Here is a 23,000-nt window from a genome sequence, read left to right as displayed (position 1 = left end):
TTTTATGAATCCCTGTACAAGTCTGAATTCTCATCAGATCCAAATGATATGCACAGGTTTTTAGACGAACTTCAGTTTCCTTCCATAAACCCAGAACTGGTTAATCAATTAGACTCTGCTCTGACCATTCAAGAATTAAACTTAGCTTTACAAAGTATGCAAAATAATAAAGCCCCGGGACCCGACGGGCTTCCAGTCAAATTTTTTAAAGCTTTTCAGGCCGAACTTACTCCATTACTTCACTCTGTTTATCTTGAATCTTTATCACTTGGCTCTCTCCCTCCTACATTGAGACAAGCCTCTATCAGTGTTCTTTTAAAAAAGGACAAAGATGCAGATATATGTACCTCCTATAGGCCAATTTATTTAATGAATGTCGATACAAAGATTCTTGCAAAGGCTTTGGCCCGCAGACTTGAAAAGGTCCTTCCAACAATTATTTCTAAGGAACAGACAGGCTTTATAAAGGGGCGTCAGCTCTATTATAATGTTCGTACTTTGTTAAACATAATCTACTCTAAAGAAACCAGTGCCACACCTGAAGTAGTGATTGCGATCGACGCTGAGAAGGCGTTCGATCGTGTTGAGTGGAACTATCTATTTGCAGTTTTGGCTAAGTTTGGATTTGGTGAAAGTTTTATATCATGGTTAAGCCTTCTCTATACGCTTCCCTGTGCCAGTATTACGACTAATAATACCCAATCCGGCTACTTTTTTCTAAATAGAGGTTGCAGACAGGGCTGTCCTCTTTCTCCTCTCCTGTTTGCACTTGCAATAGAGCCCTTGTCTATGTATTTGAGGACCTCTCTTACTTTTAATGGCATCACCAGGTCTCATACAGAGTTGAAATTGTCATTATACGCCGACGACCTGTTACTATATGTCACAGATCCAGTAAGAGTCTGCCCCTCTATTGTTTCATTCTTTCATAGATTCGGCCAGTTTTCAGGGTATAAAGTTAATGTCGCCAAGAGTGAATGCTATCCTGTTAATAAACTAGCGATGCAGCTCTCCCAGTCAGACATTCCTTTCAAATTGAGTACTTCGGGATTTAGGTACCTTGGGGTTAACATAGCCAGGTCCTTCCAAGCTCTTTATTCTGAAAATTTCTCTCCCCTTTTAGCCGAGATTAAGACATATTTTCAAAAATGGGGTTCCCTCCCTCTCTCCTTGATTGGGAGAATAAATACTGTCAAGATGAGTGTCCGGCCAAAATTTTTATTTCTTTTTCAATGTTTACCTATATTTTTGCCAAAAAGTTTTTTTAAAACGGTAGATTCAATCATTTGTCATTTTTTGTGGAATGGCAAAACACCTAGAGTTAGACAAAAAATACTTCAGAATTGTAAGTTCTACGGCGGTCTCTCTTTACCAAATTTTTAATTCTACTACTGGGCCGTGAACATAACTAAAATTATACTCTGGTCCAAGTCAATTGATGTACCCTGGTATCAGCTGGAAGCACAGTCATGCTCCCCAGTCTCTCTCTCTGCTTTATTGACCGGCCCGATGGCAGCTAACCCCTCTGGCCTTACCTGCAACCCGGTGGTTAACGCCACACTCAAGATATGGTTTCAGTTTAGGAAACAGTTTAAATTTACTGCTCCCGCAGCTCTAACCCCATTGTTAAGGAATCCTGTGTTTAAACCCACATTCACTGATCCCACTTTCTCCTTATGGCACGATAAGGGACTGAAATGTTTTGAGGATTTTTATATTTAGATGCCATTATTCGAAGACTAGGCTGGCACAGATTTTCCCAGATATGGTAGATGTCTGTGACAGATGTGGAGGCACACCTTGCAATCTTACGCATATGTTTTTCTCTTGCCCAGCTCTGTCGAACTTTTGGCAAATTTATTTCAACACCATGTCTAAGGTATTTTCAAGAACTATTCATATCTCACCACACATTGGCATTTTTGGTCTTCCGGATGACTATACCCTATATTCTATTAAATAATTGGAAGTAGTAGCCTTCACCTCACTCATTGCTAAACGCAACCTCCTTCTAAATTGGAAATCCACAACTGCTCCCTCCAGTACACAATGGATTACAGAGGTTATGTACTTTTTGAAAATCGAGAAAATTAGATATTCAAGAAGGGGGAACTTGAGCAAATTTTACAACAAATGGCAACCGTTTATGGACTTTTTTGCATCAATGTAACCCCCCTCTCTCACACGCACACACTCCCTCTTTCTTTTCTTTTCCCCCTTTTTTTTTTTCCCTCTTTTTTTTAATTATTATTTATGTATTTCTTCTGTCATGTCAGTCTAATCATTTTATATAGATTATATCTCAGTATCTAAACATTGTATAGTTTATTTGGTTTTAATTCTGTAACTGTTGATTGTTCTCAAAAACACAATTCTAAATCCAAGGGTGTATACAAACATGTTTAATGCTGACACCAATGTACCATGTAAGTGCCTTTGTTATTCTTGTATACATACTAATAAAAAATATGAAACAGAAATACAGAAGGGCCCAAACACAACATGCTACAATCACACCTTCCAGGCAGCTGACCGGTGCATAATGGAATCTCTCAGCAGAGTTTTCAACAGTGCACTGCGTATCCTGTGAGATATAAATCAAGACACAGTGAGTCATAGTCAAACAGACACAGTCGTGTCAAATAAGGCTGAGATCTATCAGTCACCAGTGATTCACTTTGCCCAGAAACACTGGCAGACAATTCACACGACCACAACACCTCTGGGAAGAGAAGGAGCAGACCCGGAGCAAAAATCTCTTACTCAAGGTGTCACTTTTTCAAGATGAAAGAAACAAAAGCCCACAGTTCTTTTGCTTTGCTATACTGTACATATTTAGACATGTACATTTCTCCTTGAACTGCCCTGCTGCCAACAGCTATACAATGCAATGAATATTACAGATGGGCAACAAGTACACAAGTCTTGCTGTTGCAATCCAGAGGCTTGCTGCCTGGGACAGCCACAGTTCAAATTACAGACATGCCCGGAATTATCCAAAACAAGTCTGAGCGTTGAACAACTGAGATGTGTTTAGAAAACCAACATGAGCAACAATGTAAACAACCTACTGAAACACGTACCACAAACATTTATTTTGGAGCAAATAAAAATGCGTAAAATACTCCATCCATTTCAGTTCAGGATGTAAACAACTCATATCAGACACTTGACCCCTTGGAAAACTGAAGATGTCATGGGGGGAGGTACAGTATGTATGTTAAGCACGCTTTGCCTTAAAATAATTATAACTGGGACTGCATTTTTGTGCCAAGAAATCTGGCGTGTCTTCCCATGTGGGCATATTTTTGTCCCCACTATGTGGTGAATACATAACACACAAACACACAACCCTACACACATGCACAGAAGTCTGCTCTAACCTCAAAGTCCAGCCAGGCTGAAAGCACATGAAAATTTGATGTACTTTCTCATGCCTCTCTCCATGTTTCTTTCATAAATATTTCATTTTAGCTAGTTTTTTTAACTGAAGGTGTAGTGGGGGAAAGAAATGATAGATGTGGAAAAGACAGGTGCCTGCCTCTGTGAAGGAAAAGAGTGACTGGTCAACCCTCAGGAGAGCAAAATATGGTCAGGATAGGTATTGAATTCTGAATCTTGAAGTTACTGCTCACTGTGCTAATCAGGATAAATTAATAATGAAATCCTTTGTGTTTGCTTCAGTATGATTCTCAGCTGCTAGACGTTCAGGGTATCTTTTAATGATGTAGTCTGCAATTTTATAACCTTTGTTAGGAATAAAACCAACTTGAGATCATCATCATGACACATAGCAGCATGATGGGAAGAGTTTAATTTGCCAATAATCACGTTCCTCTGCTGACCTTTTGACAGACATGACACCCAATAGAGGAAGTCCTCAACTCTGACTTCCCTTTAGACCCTGTCTTATAATTATTCATCCATCCTGTAAAGATATTCAGGTATTTGCACAATCCAGTTTTCCACTCTGAATTTTGAGGAACTTGATCAGCATATTCTTTTAGAGGGTATTACATTTTTCTAAGCTCATCATAAATTGCTTCCTATTTTCTGGATATAGAATGTCCACAGCTTCCCTAATTTGGGTTAGGGTCTTGATTCACATCAACACACAGAAAGCATATCAAACTTGGAGCATAAAGAATTATGACTTGATAATACGCTGCATTATGTGCTAAAACATTCTTTATATTTTGTTTATTTCTTGTAGTGGTGGTAAATACATTTGTCACTATGACTTTTGTGTTACAGCACAGTGTGAAGATTTCAGGGTGTGAACTTATGTGAAATAAGTAAGGATGAATAAAATAGAACCAAAGAGATCCAGTCAGATTAACAGCATATTGACCATTTCCTTTTCTTTCAAACAAACAGAATGTACTAGCATATTAATATTCACCTGCACACTCATTAACACTCAAATTAACAAACATGCATGTGTCCCTGAATGGTGAGGATGTGTGTGATAGTGATACCTCTGCAGTGTGGTCCCTCATCCCAGCCATCAGTACAGTCTGGAGCTCCGTTGCACAGTTTACTCATGTGGATGCAGAGCTCTGTTCCTCCACACTGGTACTCATTTGGAGGGCAGTGTGATACAGCACTGTGTGGACCTGAGTAAGACAAACACAAATATGGTCAACTGTATTATGTCTATTTGAACTTGATGTTCAGTATTATGTCATAATAGTTCATGAAAACCCTCTGAAACTCTAAAAGTATTATCTTCTAAATAAATGTGCTTAAGGCGCATGTCAGGAGCATGTTAGGCAATGGGATGACAACCTGTGGGATATGCCCCCATCAATCGTTCACTTTTGGGGAGCTGTCATGATGTCCATATTTATATACAGTGAGTGTTGGTAATGATCAACCCATTAATCTAACTCAACTAAAGATTCTTCCTTGGTAGCATTAATAACTGTGATTTCATATTCAAATGTGTACAAGATCATAATTGTGCATCAAAGTGGATGATGCAAAACTTAACGTGCTTTGATTTATGTGAAGTCCATGTGCGACTAAAGTCACTTTGTTCACATTGTTCTTTCTGCTTGGGTTTGCATCAAGAGTCAGTGTCACCAGGCAGAAACACAATGTATTGCCAAAATGGATACCAAAACTGCACTGCAACACTTTCTCTGTGGACACAGCACCAGCTGTGCCACTCCACCAACCCTGTTTCAAGATAGTTTGTTCGGAATCACGAAGGCATGCACTGCACAGTCCCATGATCCATGATTTCCTAAAGATTGATCTTACCCTAGAATATCCATTTTTCTGTCATCCATTTTATCTTGACTACAAACTGTATAGGTGAAATACTTTAAAATCAATCTTTACGAAACACTGTCCTTTCATTCTGCCAGTCGATGACAGATTTTCTGACAGACAGCAGGCACTGTTTGTGGCTGGCAGCATATTTGTCAGACCCTCCTCACTGTCAGTACAGGAGCAACACAGAAATGTTTTTCTGCCGTCTCCCCCATTGAGTGCACATCACACTATTTTTTCCATAATATTTATAGATAGCTCCGCTGTAGGGGTCTCATCACAAATCCAAATACAAGGTACCATGGAGTGCTTGTGCAGATTGCCTGTGCAAAGAGTATCTGACCACACTTACAACAGGTGAAATGAAGACACACTTCCAAATGCGTACCTTTACTGGAAATCAATAGGTCATGAGGGTCAATGGGACTTAGTTTAAATAGTTGCATATTCAATGGAAAACCCCTTAAATAGCATCAAGCAATACAGTAAAGTTCTTATTTTAGTGTTATATCTACATTAGGGGGGTATCAGTTAAAGCTTGAAGAAATCACTTTATATTAACTCATTCATTACAGGGGACACTCCTCATGTGGCAACCAATGGCTGCTCAAGAACTTAATGCATTTTAATCAACAGATGAGCAAACTGGTATAATCCCTCTTCCTCCTGTTCTAAAGAGAAGCTCAGGTGTGTAGTATCTACGCACAAGCTGACCCTTCATCAGGAAATAAAATAACATCCAACTAAGAGGCGTCACCCAGCTTATCCTGCAAAGGGGCCCTTAACTCTTCTTTGTCACCCAACTAAACACAAAACCATTAACAACTTTAAAAATGCGCACTGACACTGACAAAGCCACTCTATACTTTTTAGCCTCTGTATTCTATAAGCATCACATTCATGTTCTTCATGGTCCAGGCACTATGTGTCAGTACAGAGAGATAAAGTGATTGGGCCCACTGTATATGATACAGTAACATCCTGTATCCTTTACACCAAGGTTTGCTATAGAACCACCAAAACAGATGTCAGAAGAAATGACTGGACTTTAATGATATATTAGCATGAACCTTCAAGGAAAAGAGCAGACAAATTATACTGTGAGTGAGGAAATTGCTGAATAATTGTCACCTAATAACTAAAATGATAATAAGACAAGCAATAGTGCCTTAATGCACAGGCTTACCAGGCCCTGAGCAACTAGAGGCCTCATGAGATATGAGCTTAAAAAACAAAACAAAACAAAAAGCAACAACACAGTAACACAGCAAACACGATGTAGGAGAGTAAGCCACCTGTGATGTAGGATCAGACATGATGAGGAGTGAATCCTCACACTGTGCTTCAACACTATTTGTAAAAACAATATTTACATCATTACGTCAGGTTTGAACGTAGCAGGGTGGTACCAAGTACTATGTAGCAAGGAAGACTGAACCGACTCCCCCTGATGTCCATCTAGCATGAAGGGCCATTGGGACATGGATTTTGAAGACACAAACTTGCACAAAAAAACAAAGAAATCAAAGAAAAGCACTCCCAGGCTGAGGAGGATACTCTTTTGCTGGCCCAGCAGAGGCTGGTTTATGATCTGCAGGGCCCTCAAAACACCAGAGTCAGGTCAGGAGGCATGAGTTTGAACAGAAGCAACTGAGAGAGGTAGATCTGACATTACATAACATACTGTGCTGAGTAAGGGGTAGGGGACAAGGGACAACAGGATCTGTCTGACTCAGGAGAGTGATTCATCAATCAAATTGTTCATTTCCTTTGTGGTAATTATGTGTATGTTGTAATGTATTGTAATGCCTTCTGAATTTTCAAAAGTTGGGAAATCCTGTACAGTTTGATTTTGTACACAAACTGATGGTAAATGCATGCCCATTTCTGGCAAGATGTGTTGTCAACCCAGTGTTTTGTGTCTCTGCAAGAACTTCGAGTCGTCAAATTCATTTTCATGTATCAGACAAGGCTCTGCTTCTAAAATTATGTCCTTTGTTTGAGGAAAACAGGGAAGCTTGATTGCCACACTTCATCACACGTCTTTTTTGCAAGGTGTTTACTTAATTTACCTTGTTTTCTAATATTTCTTCCCTCCCCCTTCCATCCATCATGGATTTTCCTTCTGCCAACTTAACAGGCACAACCACAAGGCAGAAATCCAAAGAGCCATTGTGGCAGCAAAAGATGTCCACAAGGGAAAACTCACAGGAACTACAAACACACCATTATCTGAGCTGGGACTAGCCAAATGAGTACCTTCACTACATTTACATCTACATCCCAGAGACAAAACACCAACAATAATCATGCCAGTGTGGTGGCATGCAGGCTTGGTACAGCAGTATTTGCTAGGAGCTAACTTTAGGATTCCTAGGAGAGGAGGAGCCAAACTCATATTCATCCCAGACGAATATGAGTTTGGCTAAAAGTACTCCCTGTAAAACACTAAATCTATGTAGCTTTAACTCTAATAATACTAGATATACAGTTAAAATCCTCTAACAAAGCAGATATGACGTTTCTCCTTAATTATCTTATTACTGAACTATTTTTCTTAGATGCAGTTTCCTGCCTTGTGACTCTGACTAGACTTCCATCCACAAACAGACTAATGACTCAACAAGCACAACTTATGTCTACATGCTGACCACAACCTTTTGCTGTGTACCTCCCAACAGCTGTCACCACTGTCCAAGTCTACGAGCTGTGACATGACTGATGAACAACATACCCCTCAGAGGCACTAATTGAATTGTATTCTGGCACAAGCATTCACTTCATAACAATGCTAACCCTATACAGTAGTTGTTTTTTCTTGTATATGTTTATAAAAGCAAATAAATTTAATGTGTTGTCATAATTGTTTATATGCTAATTAAAGTATAAAGTTTCAATTGTAGGATATTTGTCTGTTCCAAAGATGTGTATTGCCTCATCTGTTTACATTTGAATCATGGCAGACAGTCGGATGTGTCTCGTTAAAATACGTGCTTTTTCTTCAATTTCAACTTTATATAGCACATTATACATAACACAGCTGAACCAGAGTGTTCTACACTACAGCAAAACACAGAGGAAATAAAACAAACCCAACACAATAGAGGAGAAGAGCAATCGGGATGATGGTAAAATACTGAAAAGGACATTAATAATACAAGCAATAATAATAAAAGCATATGGTCAAGTGATTCTTGCTAGGAGTAAGATAAGAAGATTGATACCACTTTCATGTCTGTGTGCTAACTGTAAAGCTAAAGTCAGGACACTTTACATCTAGTTTGATTATTCCTCAAACCAACGAAAAAGTAAAATTATTGAGTCATGGCTTTATAAGGAAATACATAATGCAACTGTGTCTTAGTGGCCAGTTGTCTGGCCATCTAATGGTAAATGCAAGATTTCAAGAAATCACTGCTAATGTGGTCCAAATGGCAAATGGATTAAACAAATGAGACATATGCTGCTAATTAGTGAGCTTTAGAGATTCTAGTGGGAGTTGGTTACTTTTGGTTACAGTCAGGCTAGCTGTCTCCCCATTTCCAGTCTTTATGCTAAGCTAAGAACTGCTTAGCTCAGGCTCTGTAATTAGCAAACAAATGTATGAGTGGTAACGTAATCTTCTCATCTGACACTTGGCAAGAAATCAATTAAGTATTTTTCTCTATTCCTTACAATTCCCCTGATCCATAGGACAATACACTTAGTTGCAGTGGCCAAACTCAGATAAAAATGGCAAATTAAAAACAAACTAATTTAAGAGCACTGATAGATGATTTGTCTACTGTGTTGTCTGTTTTTATTAACTGTTTAATTATCTGATTTACTAAACTAGAGAAAGTTGCAGCACGATGCACTAACTTTCTTCTTTTGTTCTGTTGCATAAACTTGAAACTGATCACTCCTCTACAGGGCTCGTCTTTCTCAGCCCATGTGAAAAGTCAAACTGTCTCTCCTCCTTCTCACTCTCTCTTCTTTTCTATCTCCTCCCATCAACATCTGTTGACCCATTTACAGTAAGTGAGTAAGAGGGAGGGCAACGTGTGGAAAATGAACCCAGAAAGAAACAAAGTAAGAAAGAGAAAATGTAAGGAAGAAAACAGAGAGAGACACATAAGGCCAAGTGGAACACCTCATCCACAGGAAGTGGACGAAGCCCCACAAGGGTCCATTCTTGTGCGAGCTGGCAGTGGTCGGCGGGGCCGCAGTGGAAAAGGCATTGCTAATTTGAATTAAACAGGGTCTTTTATTCAACATTCCTTTACTGTGAGTGAGCCAGGTTAGCAGGCCCAAAACGTTTTTTTTCCTTGAGAAAATACTTTTGCTCTTTTGCTGTGTTTCACTTGTGAACAGCTAACTTGTCAGTGAGAAAGATCAACATTGGCTGACAGGTACAGCTTCAATTATTCTGTTCTTTACAGCTATTAGGGCATCTAGGAAAAGGGAAAATGCTTCTGGTGTCACCATCATCGATCCACACAGACTAACCTTGTGACAGTGCCAGTGGTTGAAAACTGAGGCAGAAGATTTGACTATTCTTTTCCTATGGAGAACCAGAGTTGGTTCCAAAGTTTCATTTCTCTGCCACAGACGTCACAGAGACGTCAGCAGATACCAGGACCAATTTCACTTCTTCCATACAGTAGGTCTGACTCAACTAATGTGCCTGAAGGATGTACAAACATACACAGAATCAAACAGCTTCAACCTTACTTTAAATTTAAAAGTGTGGTGCAATGAAAGCATTATTACTGCTTATATTTCAACAGATATTTATGTCTAAAGAACTAATATTATCACATGATGGATTTTTTTTCCCTTAAGGCTAACAAGTCACCATTAGAGCCAAACAAAGCCTTTCTTCTCTAAGCATCTATCAAAACAAGATTGCAGCATGGTGGATTTCAGACACTTTACACGAGTGGAGTCTTTAAGCTGCTACACATAGAGGTAGATCACATGCACTTTTCCAGTCCAAGGGAGTGAGGACAGAGGAGGGGGGGTGCAAGAGAACTAAGGCCATTGTTTGATCACACAAATCGGCTGTGGCCCCCCTACAAAGCAGGCTGAGCTGCAGTGTTGTAAGCGGTGTCACGTGCAAACCCTGACTTGAACTGTGGCATGGCCACATGGAGGGAGAGCTAGGGAAAAAGTGAGGGCCACAGGGCACAGTGATGAAAGAGCAGCCAGCACTTTATAATTACTGTACGTGCTGTTTTATGATTCATATTTTGATGACATGTTCTCCTTAGTTTTTGTATTTGCTGGCGTTTGAGTTGTTTTCTTTCACAAATAACATTTTTGCAGTATTATTCATCTTGGAAACTGTCTCTTCATCTGTATTTGCTCTCCTCTATAACAGAGAAGCTGGGGGAGTCAAGATCTGGGTCTGGATCAGACTGTTACTGAGCCCAAAGCTTGTTAGGCTGTGGGGATTTTCCATTCACTAGTTCATGCTTCTCTTCCATACGCTAGTCAACACAATGCTTATTCAATCGATGACAAACACACAAACAAATAACAAGATGCTGTCAGTGCTGAACATAAAAGGGACTTTATGTGGGGCAGAATGAGGCCTACTGCAGAGAGCAACGAGGCTACCCACCGCGTTGAGTTTATTGTAAATACTTCAGCATATAAAACAATGGCAGGTACATACATATCCAGACAGCAAGCTCTACTAAAATTAGAATATTCATTTAAAATAATCCTTCTACTTTTTACAGACATCAACCATCCAGATGCAGATGAATAATTTAATTGGTTTATCCATGAATAAATAGTGTTGCACCAGTTACTGCCAGCAGCTCTTAACAACATACTAATGCTGGGTTTCTCTGACCCCTGATGACCATGTCCTCACAGACCGACTGGCCCTTTCTTTGATGCTCTTGGCCCACATGACACATTCTTGAACGGAGCACCCGAATCCTGACCCAGCAGCTTTGAGAGACTGCTTGACCTGCCCTTCCCTTTCTGCCCTGCCAAAGAAACAAAACTCCAAACAACTAAGACACAGCACTGAAAACAACACACAGAGGAGACGGAGTGGCTAACAAGGTAGTGTGTATTTTGATGTTGCTACTCAGCATTACCTTGTCAAAAAATTCACAAGCAACATAAAAGCAGGCTCGGCAAGAGCTAGCAGCAGAGTGCTGTAGGTAACAATGCCTGCACCTCAGCACTCTTTATTTGTGACAGCCATCCTATTAAACACTTCACTCTCCAGGTGAAAAACAAGACATTAACCTGCCACTCCAAACATACCTGCTGGCATCTCACAAATACAACAGTGGGTTTGTTTTCAGCTTTCCTTTGTCCAATCAATCATATCATAGTAACTGTTTTATACCAACTTATAGCATATATAAATGCATTTTATTATAACAATTTCTGGCTTTAACCCCAGTGGCAGACTGTGTGCCCTTTCTGCATTTTGCACTTGATGGTTAGATCTTTGGTCTCTGGCTCTCTGCTCACCCCTTTCCTTCCAAGATATCAACACCACATTTTCATTCCTCCATGGGGGGTTTCTGGGGAGGCTGGCATGGTGACAAGCAAAGCAGGAAGGCTAAATCCAGCTCTTGAAAGCACAACAAACTAAGCCTTCTCCAAGCACAGCAGCACCACTGCTCCTCAGGGCAGAGAAAAGCAAACAGCTCTATCAGCAAAGAAAATTGCAAGATTCATACAGGACAACACCACCAGATACCCAAACCAAACAAATAGTTTGAGCCTATATTAGTATTGGTTATGAAAGAGGAAAAGTAAACAAACACACAAAGGAAATCAGTGATGTGATTTCAAGAAGTTATGTCATTCACCCTACACACACTCCTGCTTCCTTAAGCTTTTACATAAAGGGAAAGATGACAAAAGTTTTAATAACCCCCCCCCCCCCGTCTCTCTCTCTCTCTCTCTCTCGCACACACACACACACACACTCTCTCACAAACAGAGGAAAGAAGAAAAATAGACCTATTGCTTCTGAATAAGGTTCTTACGTAGCTACTCTATTTCTGAGATTGAACAGACTCATTATTTGATTCGTTCGCCTCTTATTTCCTCACAATGGACTGAGGATTAACTTAAAACTATTAATATTGTGCAAGTTCTTCTTGTAAAGAGGAGAGAGGGAGCCCTACTGCTGCCGATTATAAGAGTAATCGTCACAGTAAGAGCCAAGAAACCCAAGACTTGAGTTAAACAACCATAGTCATTTATAACAGCTACTAATCAGACACAAGGTGGTTCACTTTGCAGAAGAAGAGACAAGCCACAAGGCATAGCCAGGTGTTCAGCATCTGTGTTTTTGTATACCTTCAAGATGTCTTCAGTTACACAAATTATCATATAATTATTGTTCATCTGCATCATAAACCCCACTCTGTCTCTCCTCTTGTCCCAGGCTCACTCCTATCCCCCCTAACGGTGCCTCCGGCCTGCCCCACCCCCCTTCTGCAGAGAGCCCTGCTGAGATTACATAATGGTCTTTTTAAAAATTTAAACCCCTGACACGCTTTTCTTGGCTGAACACAGTCTGGGCTCTCTTGTCCTGCTTCACAGGGGCAGCTTTGCCCTCTCTACTGTCCCAGCCTGAACTGCTCATAAAAATGGCCAACTGGTAGCTACTACTACTAGCTAGTGGATCACATCCGGCTCATCACACTCTTAAGTAGAGTGAAATATATACATAGGGATTTCACTCCAGTTTGTCTATACATCTGCATTGTTACTAAAAATACAAGAAAAAAGAAAAAGTAGAAAAACTTTTTGTCAGTAAATCTTAAAATGTACATGAGTCAGTGGTTAGGATGAATGAAGACGATTTAATGTTTAATATGTTAAGACACACTTGCCAATTATGTCTTGTGCACTATAATACTAGGGATAATATCTATAATAAGCTACAGCCTACAAGAGGTGTAAAGCTGCAATTTAATAAATACTTTTTATATTTACAATATAAAAATGAGTAATGTAAAGGTGTCAGTCATAGTGATAAATAAACAGAATTATATCCCTGCGGTTCCCTTCAGATCTATTGAGCCTTTTATTACCTTTCAGCTCAGTGTTTTGGTTTCATGACCCACAACCTAGGTGTCTTGTTCGAGTATGAGTGTTCTCATTAGCACTGACATTAGCATTGTTTGTTTTTAGTTTTATCAGAAGATGACATAAAATGGCTTAAATAATCTGCCAGTAAACAGAGTAAAAGGGGTAGAGATTGCCAACTGCAGAAAAAAATGAATAGCTTGTTATATTATCTTGATGAGCGACAAATGGAGAGAGGTCTTCAGGAATTTGTTCTAACTGGGCAAGTTCTTTCATGTCAGCTACCGGGAAGATGCCAGAAGACACCAAAAGCATAAACCAATCATGTGAATTAAACGTTTACTATGTCATTATTTATTTGACAATTGCACTTCCATTAGCCATTTTGCACATACACTTCCAAAATCCACCTCAAGCTAGCATCATTTTTTCTTTTTTAAGCTTTTCTAATGCAATACTTCAAAATACACATAAAATTAGGATAATGGAAACATGGCTAATGTTAGTGAGTAGTTAACTTGAACTAAATAGCTAACTAAATAGTAGATGTTTCTCTCAGGACCTGGTGGAGCCTTAGATAGGGCTAAAAGGAGTTAATATTAAATAGGAAACTGTTTGCTAACATGTTAGCCATATCAACTTTGTAAGGAATATGTCATTAAGGTGTTCACAGCTTGTTGCCGTACCCCCAACTGGCCAAAGAAATTGAATGTCTGTTTTTTAATTCTTTCTTATCTGGTCAGTACATGATGATATTAAAATTAATGAATCTAACTTCAAGGCTTGAGTATTCTGAAGTTGTTGGTTTCCTGAGTCAATAAAATAAAAATATAACACAACATACTGAGATAGTATCATATTTTATAGACAACTTAATGGGAAAATCATCACTGATATTATTACAGACATATGACCTCATAAAGCAAGAGTTGGTTTGAGTTTCAGAGTCGTGCACACTCATAGTGACTAACCTTCTCCTCTGTTGGTGTCTGATGTAATGCTTGCAGAAATACTTGAGTGACTGTATGTTTACTGAACACAGTATAAAGCATATTTGAACTTTTCTTTGAAAGGTAAGTTTACTTTATTGTCTAAATGTGAGTAACAAAGTTTGTGTATGTGTCTAAAGGAGAGAAAGAACAGACTGAAATCCCAGTGTGTGCACATGTACTCACACCTGCAGCAGGTTCCTGTAGGAACAAGGCGCTGGAAGGCGACAGACTCTTTCATGTTGAGCAATGGTTGTTTTCTCCTTGACATGTTGATAGCTATCTGAACTGGGTGGTGGCTGCTTTCAGGAGACAGTAGCAGGATCAAACAGATCACTTCCTCTTCCATATCTGAACAGTATAACCCATGGCTTAGGTCAACTGTCTGGCACACAACACCAATGATCAAATACACACCGAACAATAAACCCCCTTATTTCTCTCCACAACTGCTGTGGGTCTTTTGAGCAAGTAGATCGAAGATAAAACTCACCAGATTTAATTTCTTTTCAAAGCAGTCTTTCATTTCTTTTGATAGTTTTCAGTGAGACACACATTACATCATGATAGATTATGCTTTCCTCTCTGAAAGTGCCTCATCTCCTAAGAGACTAATTGCAGCCTAGGTGGGAACGGTCTGTAAAAGTGCCCTTATTACAGGCTAGTGTTAGGGGACGTCATTTCAGCGTTACACACTTCCTGTGTTTCCAGGGCACACTCACTGTACATGGGAATATTTCAGGACCCTAATAAAGTCTACAGCCTCAGGAGCTGGCAGCTCTAGAAAAGCCTACACCCTACCTGGAGGCTATGGGCCAGACAAATACTCTTTACATTTATCTTCATTACATGGCTTATAATTGTTCATTGATGAAGAATGCAGATCAAAGTTCTATATAAACGTCATATGCCAGAGACAACCATTTTGTTTTTGTTTTATTCGGTTAGTATCCCTCTATGCCAGTCTGACCCAGCACCCTGGGGTACAAAGAACAGCATTGTGGGGGTTACACAGCAGGGCAAAGCAGCTGCACTGGACAGTGGCTGACTTCACTGGCAATAGCCAGCAACCCAACAAAGGCTACTGTGAAGCCCCATCCACATGAGTGAATAAATAAACCTCCCTCATGCATCTTTCAAACAGACGCATCTGAAAAAGTAGCTTCACAAAGAGCACATTTATCACAACAATCAAACTACAAATGTTACTTCATATATGGTTGGTGTACATACAGTTTGGGATACATATCTATAAAATGTGTTCATGTAACATCAGCCAATCTCATTTTCAACCCTTCATCAGCTCAGAAAACTGGATTTTGATGCTATCCCATTTCCGGGGTGGGCAGATTACCTTGGTCACACTGACCAAGCAAAAATGCAAATGAACCACATTTAACTGAGTTGAGATTAATTTAGTACTTAGTACTGGATAATTTGAGCAACTGGAAACATAGAAAGAAAGGGGGAAGACATGCAACAAAGGTTTGAACTGAATGATGGATGTGGTGGTTAAATGGCACGCCTCTTTGAACACCAGGGTGCCCCAGAAAACTTCATTTTAAGCAGCAGGCTCAAAAGGTAGCCAACAATTCCAATAAAAACAACTCTGACAGACAATTCAACACTCTGCCCTCAGTTTGTATACTTGGTCTTATTTTAAGGCAATAGATGTTTGTAGGTTGATGTTTACTCTAACCTACCTGGCAACCTACTTCAGTAACAATCTCACCAATCTTACCTTAATCAAAACACCAAAATTAGGATAAAGCTAAGATATACAGTACCAGTCAAAAGTTTGGACACACTTTCTCATTGATGTGAATGGTAAAGTGTGTCCAAACTTTTGACTGGTACTGTATATCTGACTCACATTTTTTGTTTTTCTGCTCTGATACTGTTAAAAGACAGTTTCCTTCAGTGCAAGAATCCAATAAGTGTTGTTTTTGAGAGAGTCTGGCATGAAAAGCAGAAGGAGTAGCATGAGACAAGGGGATGTAGTCACTGTTCCTTCTGTCCCAGATAGAGAAGGGGAAGGAGGCTGGCCCGCAGATGAGAAGTGGGAACGAGCAGGTTGTGAAAAACAGCAGGTTTCTCCATTGCTCTGGGCGAGTCTCTAATGACTTCCAGACCTACTCTTATACAGTCTTTGCGTCTAGACTGTAGCTACAGCACCCTGGCTTCCCAGTCTCTCACTCACTCTCTCCCTTCAACCAAACCCCCCTCAACAAACATGTACACACACACACACACACACACACACACACACACACACACAATCTCCACCCACCCCAAACCCTCTGTCCTCTTAGAAAACTACAGGCGTTTCAGTCTAACACGCTGAACAGAAAGACACTGCTGCTTTCATTCCCTCCCCAGGGATTCAGCCTCAAAGCATTTCAACCCTAATGAAGACTTTGAAACGACAGCTGTCTTTTTTTAAGGTTTGGTTTTGTCTCATGACTGCATCTTCTGTGGCTCTGAATGCAAAAAGGAAATCACATCTATTAAAGAAAGACAAACTTTGTAAATCTCCTAACTGGGCATGACAGGACAGTTTAAAGGCAGAATGATCGCTCTCACTAGCCGATAAAACATCCCATTGTTTTCTCTAGCCAGGCCAAATAAATCTAATAGCCTATCAATCTCAGTCTGCTAGCCGACGACAGCTTTCACAATGTTATAGGAGGGATCAAACGTTGGAGTAATGTATTAGCATACTTTTGATAGAAATGTCAGATCCATTTCTGAGGCAGCATGGAGACTGTACCTGTTGAGTAGTCCAACTATGATTTTTTTTGTGCGTGTGATGAATAAAGTAAAATAAAAAAGCTTGGATAACATATCCTTTTATAACTATTTAGTGAAAATACTACCTGTCTTAACCTGCTTTAAATACTCACTTATTCATATCAGAGGAGATAAGCAGCAGCCATGAGGATTTGCGTGATAAAGTGAGCTTTTTTTTCCTATTCCTACTAAACTCAAAGAATAGCCAAATAAATTCAGATGAAATATACACCTCTGCACTATCTACTGATGATGGGAAAAAGAAGAGTCCCTTTGACTAGACTAGGAAAACATATATATTCTTCCTACTATCAGTAAGTATAAAATATACTGTATAGATCTGCCTGAGCTGACAAGCATTTCCTCCAAGGCTCCATTTATCTACTCTAAATGATTAAATGTTAAATGTTCATTCTGCTGTGCAAGTAAGATGCAGCAGAACCAGAACAATCACGGTGACCTACAATGTCTGGATACGATTCATTGGATTGTTTAAACCCAGTATTTTTTTAAAACACTTACAAACATCCGGTTCCTCGTCTGAGCCGTCTGGGCAGTCCTTCTCTCGATCGCAGCGCCAGCCCTTAGAGATGCACGTCACCCCATCTTTACACACAAATTGCTTTGGGCTACAGGTCTTTGGGGCTGAAAAGAGACAAAGCAATAAGTGAATTAATTAAAAGATTGCTGAAAAAAAACAACTCCTTTTGCATCAGTGATCTTGTTCCTGAGGTCTCATTAGCAAGCTGGGTCTGTTATGCTCACAGTCAATAGTGGCCCTCACTGGCCCTAATTAGATTGTGGAAAGTTGCTACTTGATGGAGGGAATAGTGAGCGGTTGTCACAAAAAGCGAAACACACACTCACGCAGATCCAAAAAGGCTTTGCATAAACTTGTTGCACCTAAATATCCAGGTCAGCGTTCCCAGGCCAAAAGCAGTGATGCAACACATCAGGAGGATATCAAAGAACATCTTGTTCAGTGAATTTCCCCCCTATCATCCATTTCCCCTTCAATCCAACCTTCCAGAAAGAGAAAAAAACCCTGCCTACTCCAGCCACAGCCAAGGGGAACGTATTCAAGCCCACACTAATTCAAGTCCTCTTGGAACAGTAAAAAAACATGAACACACAGACACATACAAAGGTGAGTCAACTGGGGACATTCAGAGGAGGTGAGTGGAGTTTGATATGATTACTTACTGCTGAGTGGTAAGTAAGTTGCCTTACTTAACATTTTTGTCAAGAAAAAAATAATGGTGTAAGTTATTTTAGATTGTGACTAAAAGAATTGGCCATTTGCCTTTGTGTCCACAAGATAATCACTCCTGACTACTCCATAACTTAGTTTCACTCATCACTTATTGCTCATTGGAAAATGAATAAACATTACATTACTTAATTGACTACTCATCAGCAAAAGTAATCAGTGACATTACTCATTAAATTATTTTCCATTACTACACACACACACACACACACACACACACACACACACACACACACACACACACACACACACACACACACACACACACACACACACACACACACACACACACACACACACACACACACACACACTTCTTCAAGCTGCCAGCCAGTGGTTTGGAGATATTGACTAACCATTAACCGTTAGCTCAACATTAGCTCAAGTGAACAAAACCCTTTTAACTCATTAATGTTGGCTGACCACCTGCTAGCTAGCTAGCTATGAAGACATAGCAAGGTAATGCATCCCAGACCAGAGACAAAACTGATATCAGCCCTCCCATCCAATCCAACCTCTGATAAGAAAACAAACAAGCAGACAAGTCAAAATGTTGAAATAACAGAACATTGCTTCAATGTTTCAAAAATTCTTCACTTTCTTGTTGAGCGTTAGTTCATGTCACTGCTCAGGCTCAGGAAACAGTCCAGTGACCTCATAAAACTTTGTTTGCACACTATAATTTTTGTACAGACGAAAGGAACAAGGTAATTGCTGTAGCTTCATATGTTTGATACAGCCATTTAAGTTGTACAGATTGTCTAACTCTTGGCAAGAAAGCAAATAAGCATATTTCCCAAAATGTCAAACTACTGCTTTAATGCAGGAGCATGTCATATCATTAGTGTGAAGCAATACAAAGCACATGGACATCAAAGGATATGTATCTGGATTGTGTCCTTTATGTGCTCCTTTCATAAGACATTGCTTCTTGCAAATATTCAAGTAGTTTCAGTAGGATTTACTGAAACTTTCAAAAAGTGTGAGAGGCCCTCTCTAGAGTCAGTATTTGGTCTGTCTGTTTTGAGCTACTATAGAAACATGGCAGTGCAACATGGTGGGATCCATGGAAGGGGACCCCCTCGCTATATAGATATAAAATGCTTAAACTAAGGTAAAGAAAATACAGCAATTCTTATTTTCATGGGATTATACCTTAATCAAACATACATATGAATATCATATTCCATTTCTGCCAAGTCCCTTCTGCTAGATGCAACTACACACTGCACCTTTAAAAACAAAACATTTCACTGGTTAACATTTAAAGTGAACAACTCGCGATCCTTGACTTTGAAAGGAATTTACTCAAGGTGATGTTTGAATATTTATCACCAGGTTGTGACTGAATTGTTGTTTCGGTATCCTCTGGATGCATGCTTGTCTTTGTACCTCTTTGTATCTCCTTTAAATACAGCAAAAGGCAAACAGCAAAGTGTATTTTTATTTATAAACTCCTTTGCCATTTATCATTGTCATTACATTGAATTTATGTGATCTGGGGTTATTCCTCCAACCTCTTGAACAGTCTCTGCTCACTCATTCAACCCATCCAGCCCAGCACTGACAGGATCATTTATCATTCATTTATTTTAATATTACAAGGTGTGGTGTCTGAGCGAGTGTCGACACCTCTCTTGGACAGACACAGAAGTCAGCTAATCTAAGGTTAGAATATAAAGGTGATAAACCTAATTATTTAGGCATACAGCATGCCAAGTAGGACAGGGGGAAGCATGGGATACAAAGGGCTGGATGAAGGGATGAAGCAGGATAAACAGGATGACTGTATTTACATTTAAAGCTAGCCTCCAACTCCAGCGGTGAAGGGAATCTTGAAATTGAGCTCAACCTAAATACCATGAATTCAACCTGACACATTGCTGCACACATTCACACACTCCCCTCTTATCCTCCACTCTGTACCGCTGCGTTTACTGTGTGTATATGCTCATGTGAAGTGTGGGTTTGTGGAGGGTTATGTGTCGATGGGAATCTTTTTCTCTCTCACAAGTCACAAGATTATTTGAATTATTCATGAAAGGCAACCAGGCTTACATTAAAATATTTCCTCTGTGCTCTGCATTCCTCTTTTTTGGTACGTGTGTGTGTTTGTTTGTATTGGTGTCAACACCAGCCATTGCGGGCAGTTACGTAGTTGTGGTGCGTCTCTCTATTGTGTATGGTTTATTTAGATGCTGACATGCTTTAACTCAGCAGGCTGTTAACTGTGCTTCTAATAATGGCTGTGGGAAGAGTGCATGCCCGCCTCTGACTCAACCGCAAGATGATGTTGACAGAAACATACGGAGCACAGGAAGTAGGCCAGGAGGTTAGGCAGGTGAATGGTTGTGGTTTAGGTTAGAGAGAAGCAAACGGAGAGCAGACAAAGGCCCCAATCTACCAAGGGCATCCAGTTGCCAGATTTTGAAAAAGATAATTGTGGACATATTTTTTTGGACTTTTCCCCCTCCTCCTGCACAGTACTTCCCACTGTTAGATACATGTCCCTAATTTCAACTTGTGCAAATGAATGACACTAGCACAGAGAGCTCAGGCAGCAAAAACTACACTGGTGGTCAGGGAGGCAGTTTACAGACTATGGGTATGCTTGTGTTTCTTTGACATATTCATATTCATTAACCTCATTCATCATCATCTTTTCTGCCTACCATCCGTTGTTTACAAAGAAGAGATGAATCAATTATTAAAATAAGTTAGCCCACACAAACTAGTTCTAGCATATAGATTATTATTACCTAATATTTTCACCCAGTACTGCTAGCTATACTGTTAACGTATAGACTGTTAGGTAAGCTTGCTGATACATGACCCATTTAGACTGAAAAGTAAAACTCAACACATCAAAAAGCTGTTTGATAATGATGTAAAGACCAAAAAACTAAATATACCTCAAATTGCAAAACAATGATCAAATAATGTCTGTTAGGTTATCTTAAATGGATATTTCCCTCTTACTCTTAACGTGACAGCGCCACCCCTATGTACACGTGCTGTGTGTAGGGCACCACGTACTGGAGGGGCACCAAACAGCACCTCGGTGAAGTTGGAAATATATTCACAGTGTTGAGCTTCCTGGATCAATAACTCATCATGTTGCATACTGTTGTTAAAACACAAATTATGCATTTTCTATCATAATAAGGTAGCGCTAAAACCTGATATTCACCAAACCACAAAACTTTTTTCAAACTGAAGTAATAACATTGTTCATTATGTACAGCTGGCTGTGAGATGAATGCACAGGGACCGTCTAAAAAGTGCAATACCAAAAACAGATACTACAAAGATATTCAATAAAGCATCAATAGTCTCCTGTTGGGTATACTACAAACAAAATGTTCTTTTGCATATTTTTTGTGAATTTAAATATTCAATAACTTCACTCTGACCTAGTGCAGTGTCCCCAAAATCACTTTGATATCACATTGATAATGAAAATATATTTCTCTGGCGTATTTTATTGAAGACAATTGTACTTTCAAATACTTGTATATGTGTTGGGTTATTTAGTATAATATATACTGTTATTCTATAGTTCTTGTTTTCTTATTTGCAACATTGACAATGACAATAAAAGAAGGGGGCACCACAAAGCACTTATACTTAGGGGACCCAAATGACTAGCAGCAGCTCTGTAACTACATGACTATACTATTCAATAATACTAATTCTGAAACAGACACATTTCTCCATGTATTGAAAAGATTGACAGTCAAATGTAAAAGTTATTTTGGGGGGTTTGCAGCAGCTTGTGATGCTACAGTGACTTCACATTTAAATAGTTGATTTCTTTTGACTGGATGGGATTACAGATGTTTCCTAGCAACCAATTTCTAAAAATCATTACCAGATGAGACATCTTAAGATGTAATGGTGCAACCCAATTTGGTAAATTAGTAGCTAGTTTGAAACTGACTGGTAGTTTCTAAGAACATAGGAAAGACTTGCCAATTTAGTGAAGGATGTACAAATAGCTGCTTCATCCAAAAGTATAATCAATTGTGTAATTTCCAGTCTGTGCACTAGCTTCTCAGGTGAAAGCCCAATATGGCAGCACAACTACATTACAATTTAACATCTTGAGCGGATAAGCTTTCCTAACTGATGCTGGTGGCATGGAAATATCACATTAGTAATGCATACAGGTTTATTTGCATGTCAAGTGGCCTCTGGAGATGGATGTTTACAAGCATTTTACTGCCAGCTGTGAATGCAATATGTGCCTGACACAATCAGGATATATCTGGTTGAGAATATCCAGGTTTAAAGAAAGTCAATGATAACTTCAGCCAAACACATCTTTGGCTTTGGGGTCTGTTTTGTGATCATTTCCCATATGTGTTTGTCTTTTGTTTGAGGAGGAAATGATGCAGTTAGGAAGAGGATGAAGCACAGAAGAGGATAAGCAGATTAATCTGAAGGATGACATAAAGGAACAAACAAGATGAACTGCAGCAATGAAAGCAAATGGAGAGGGGAGGGGTGGACTACAAGTCAAGTGGGGGGAAGGAGAGAGAGGGGGTGCTCTCACAGCTGGGGATAGGCCCAAAGATCTGAGAACAGTCTGAGCTAGGCTGGATACTGAGATGAGATGG

General features: G+C 39.6%; 1 protein-coding gene across 1 annotated transcript in view; it reads right to left on the bottom strand.

The window, feature by feature from the left end:
• LOC133977539 (low-density lipoprotein receptor-related protein 1-like) overlaps positions 1-23,000 on the bottom strand; it is a 99,904-nt gene that overhangs the window by 67,478 nt on the left and 9,426 nt on the right. The window contains exons 2-3 of the mRNA XM_062415728.1: positions 17,634-17,756; positions 4,479-4,616 (exon numbers count right to left, since the gene is read on the bottom strand). Of these exons, the coding sequence (XP_062271712.1) occupies positions 4,479-4,616; positions 17,634-17,756 (261 nt within the window). The remainder of the gene's footprint in view (positions 1-4,478; positions 4,617-17,633; positions 17,757-23,000) is intronic.

Source organism: Scomber scombrus, chromosome 3, assembly GCF_963691925.1.
Source record: "Scomber scombrus chromosome 3, fScoSco1.1, whole genome shotgun sequence".
Taxonomy (NCBI): domain Eukaryota; kingdom Metazoa; phylum Chordata; class Actinopteri; order Scombriformes; family Scombridae; genus Scomber; species Scomber scombrus.
The sequence above is the reverse complement of the archived record's forward strand: the minus strand, read 5'-3'. Positions and strand labels throughout refer to the sequence as shown.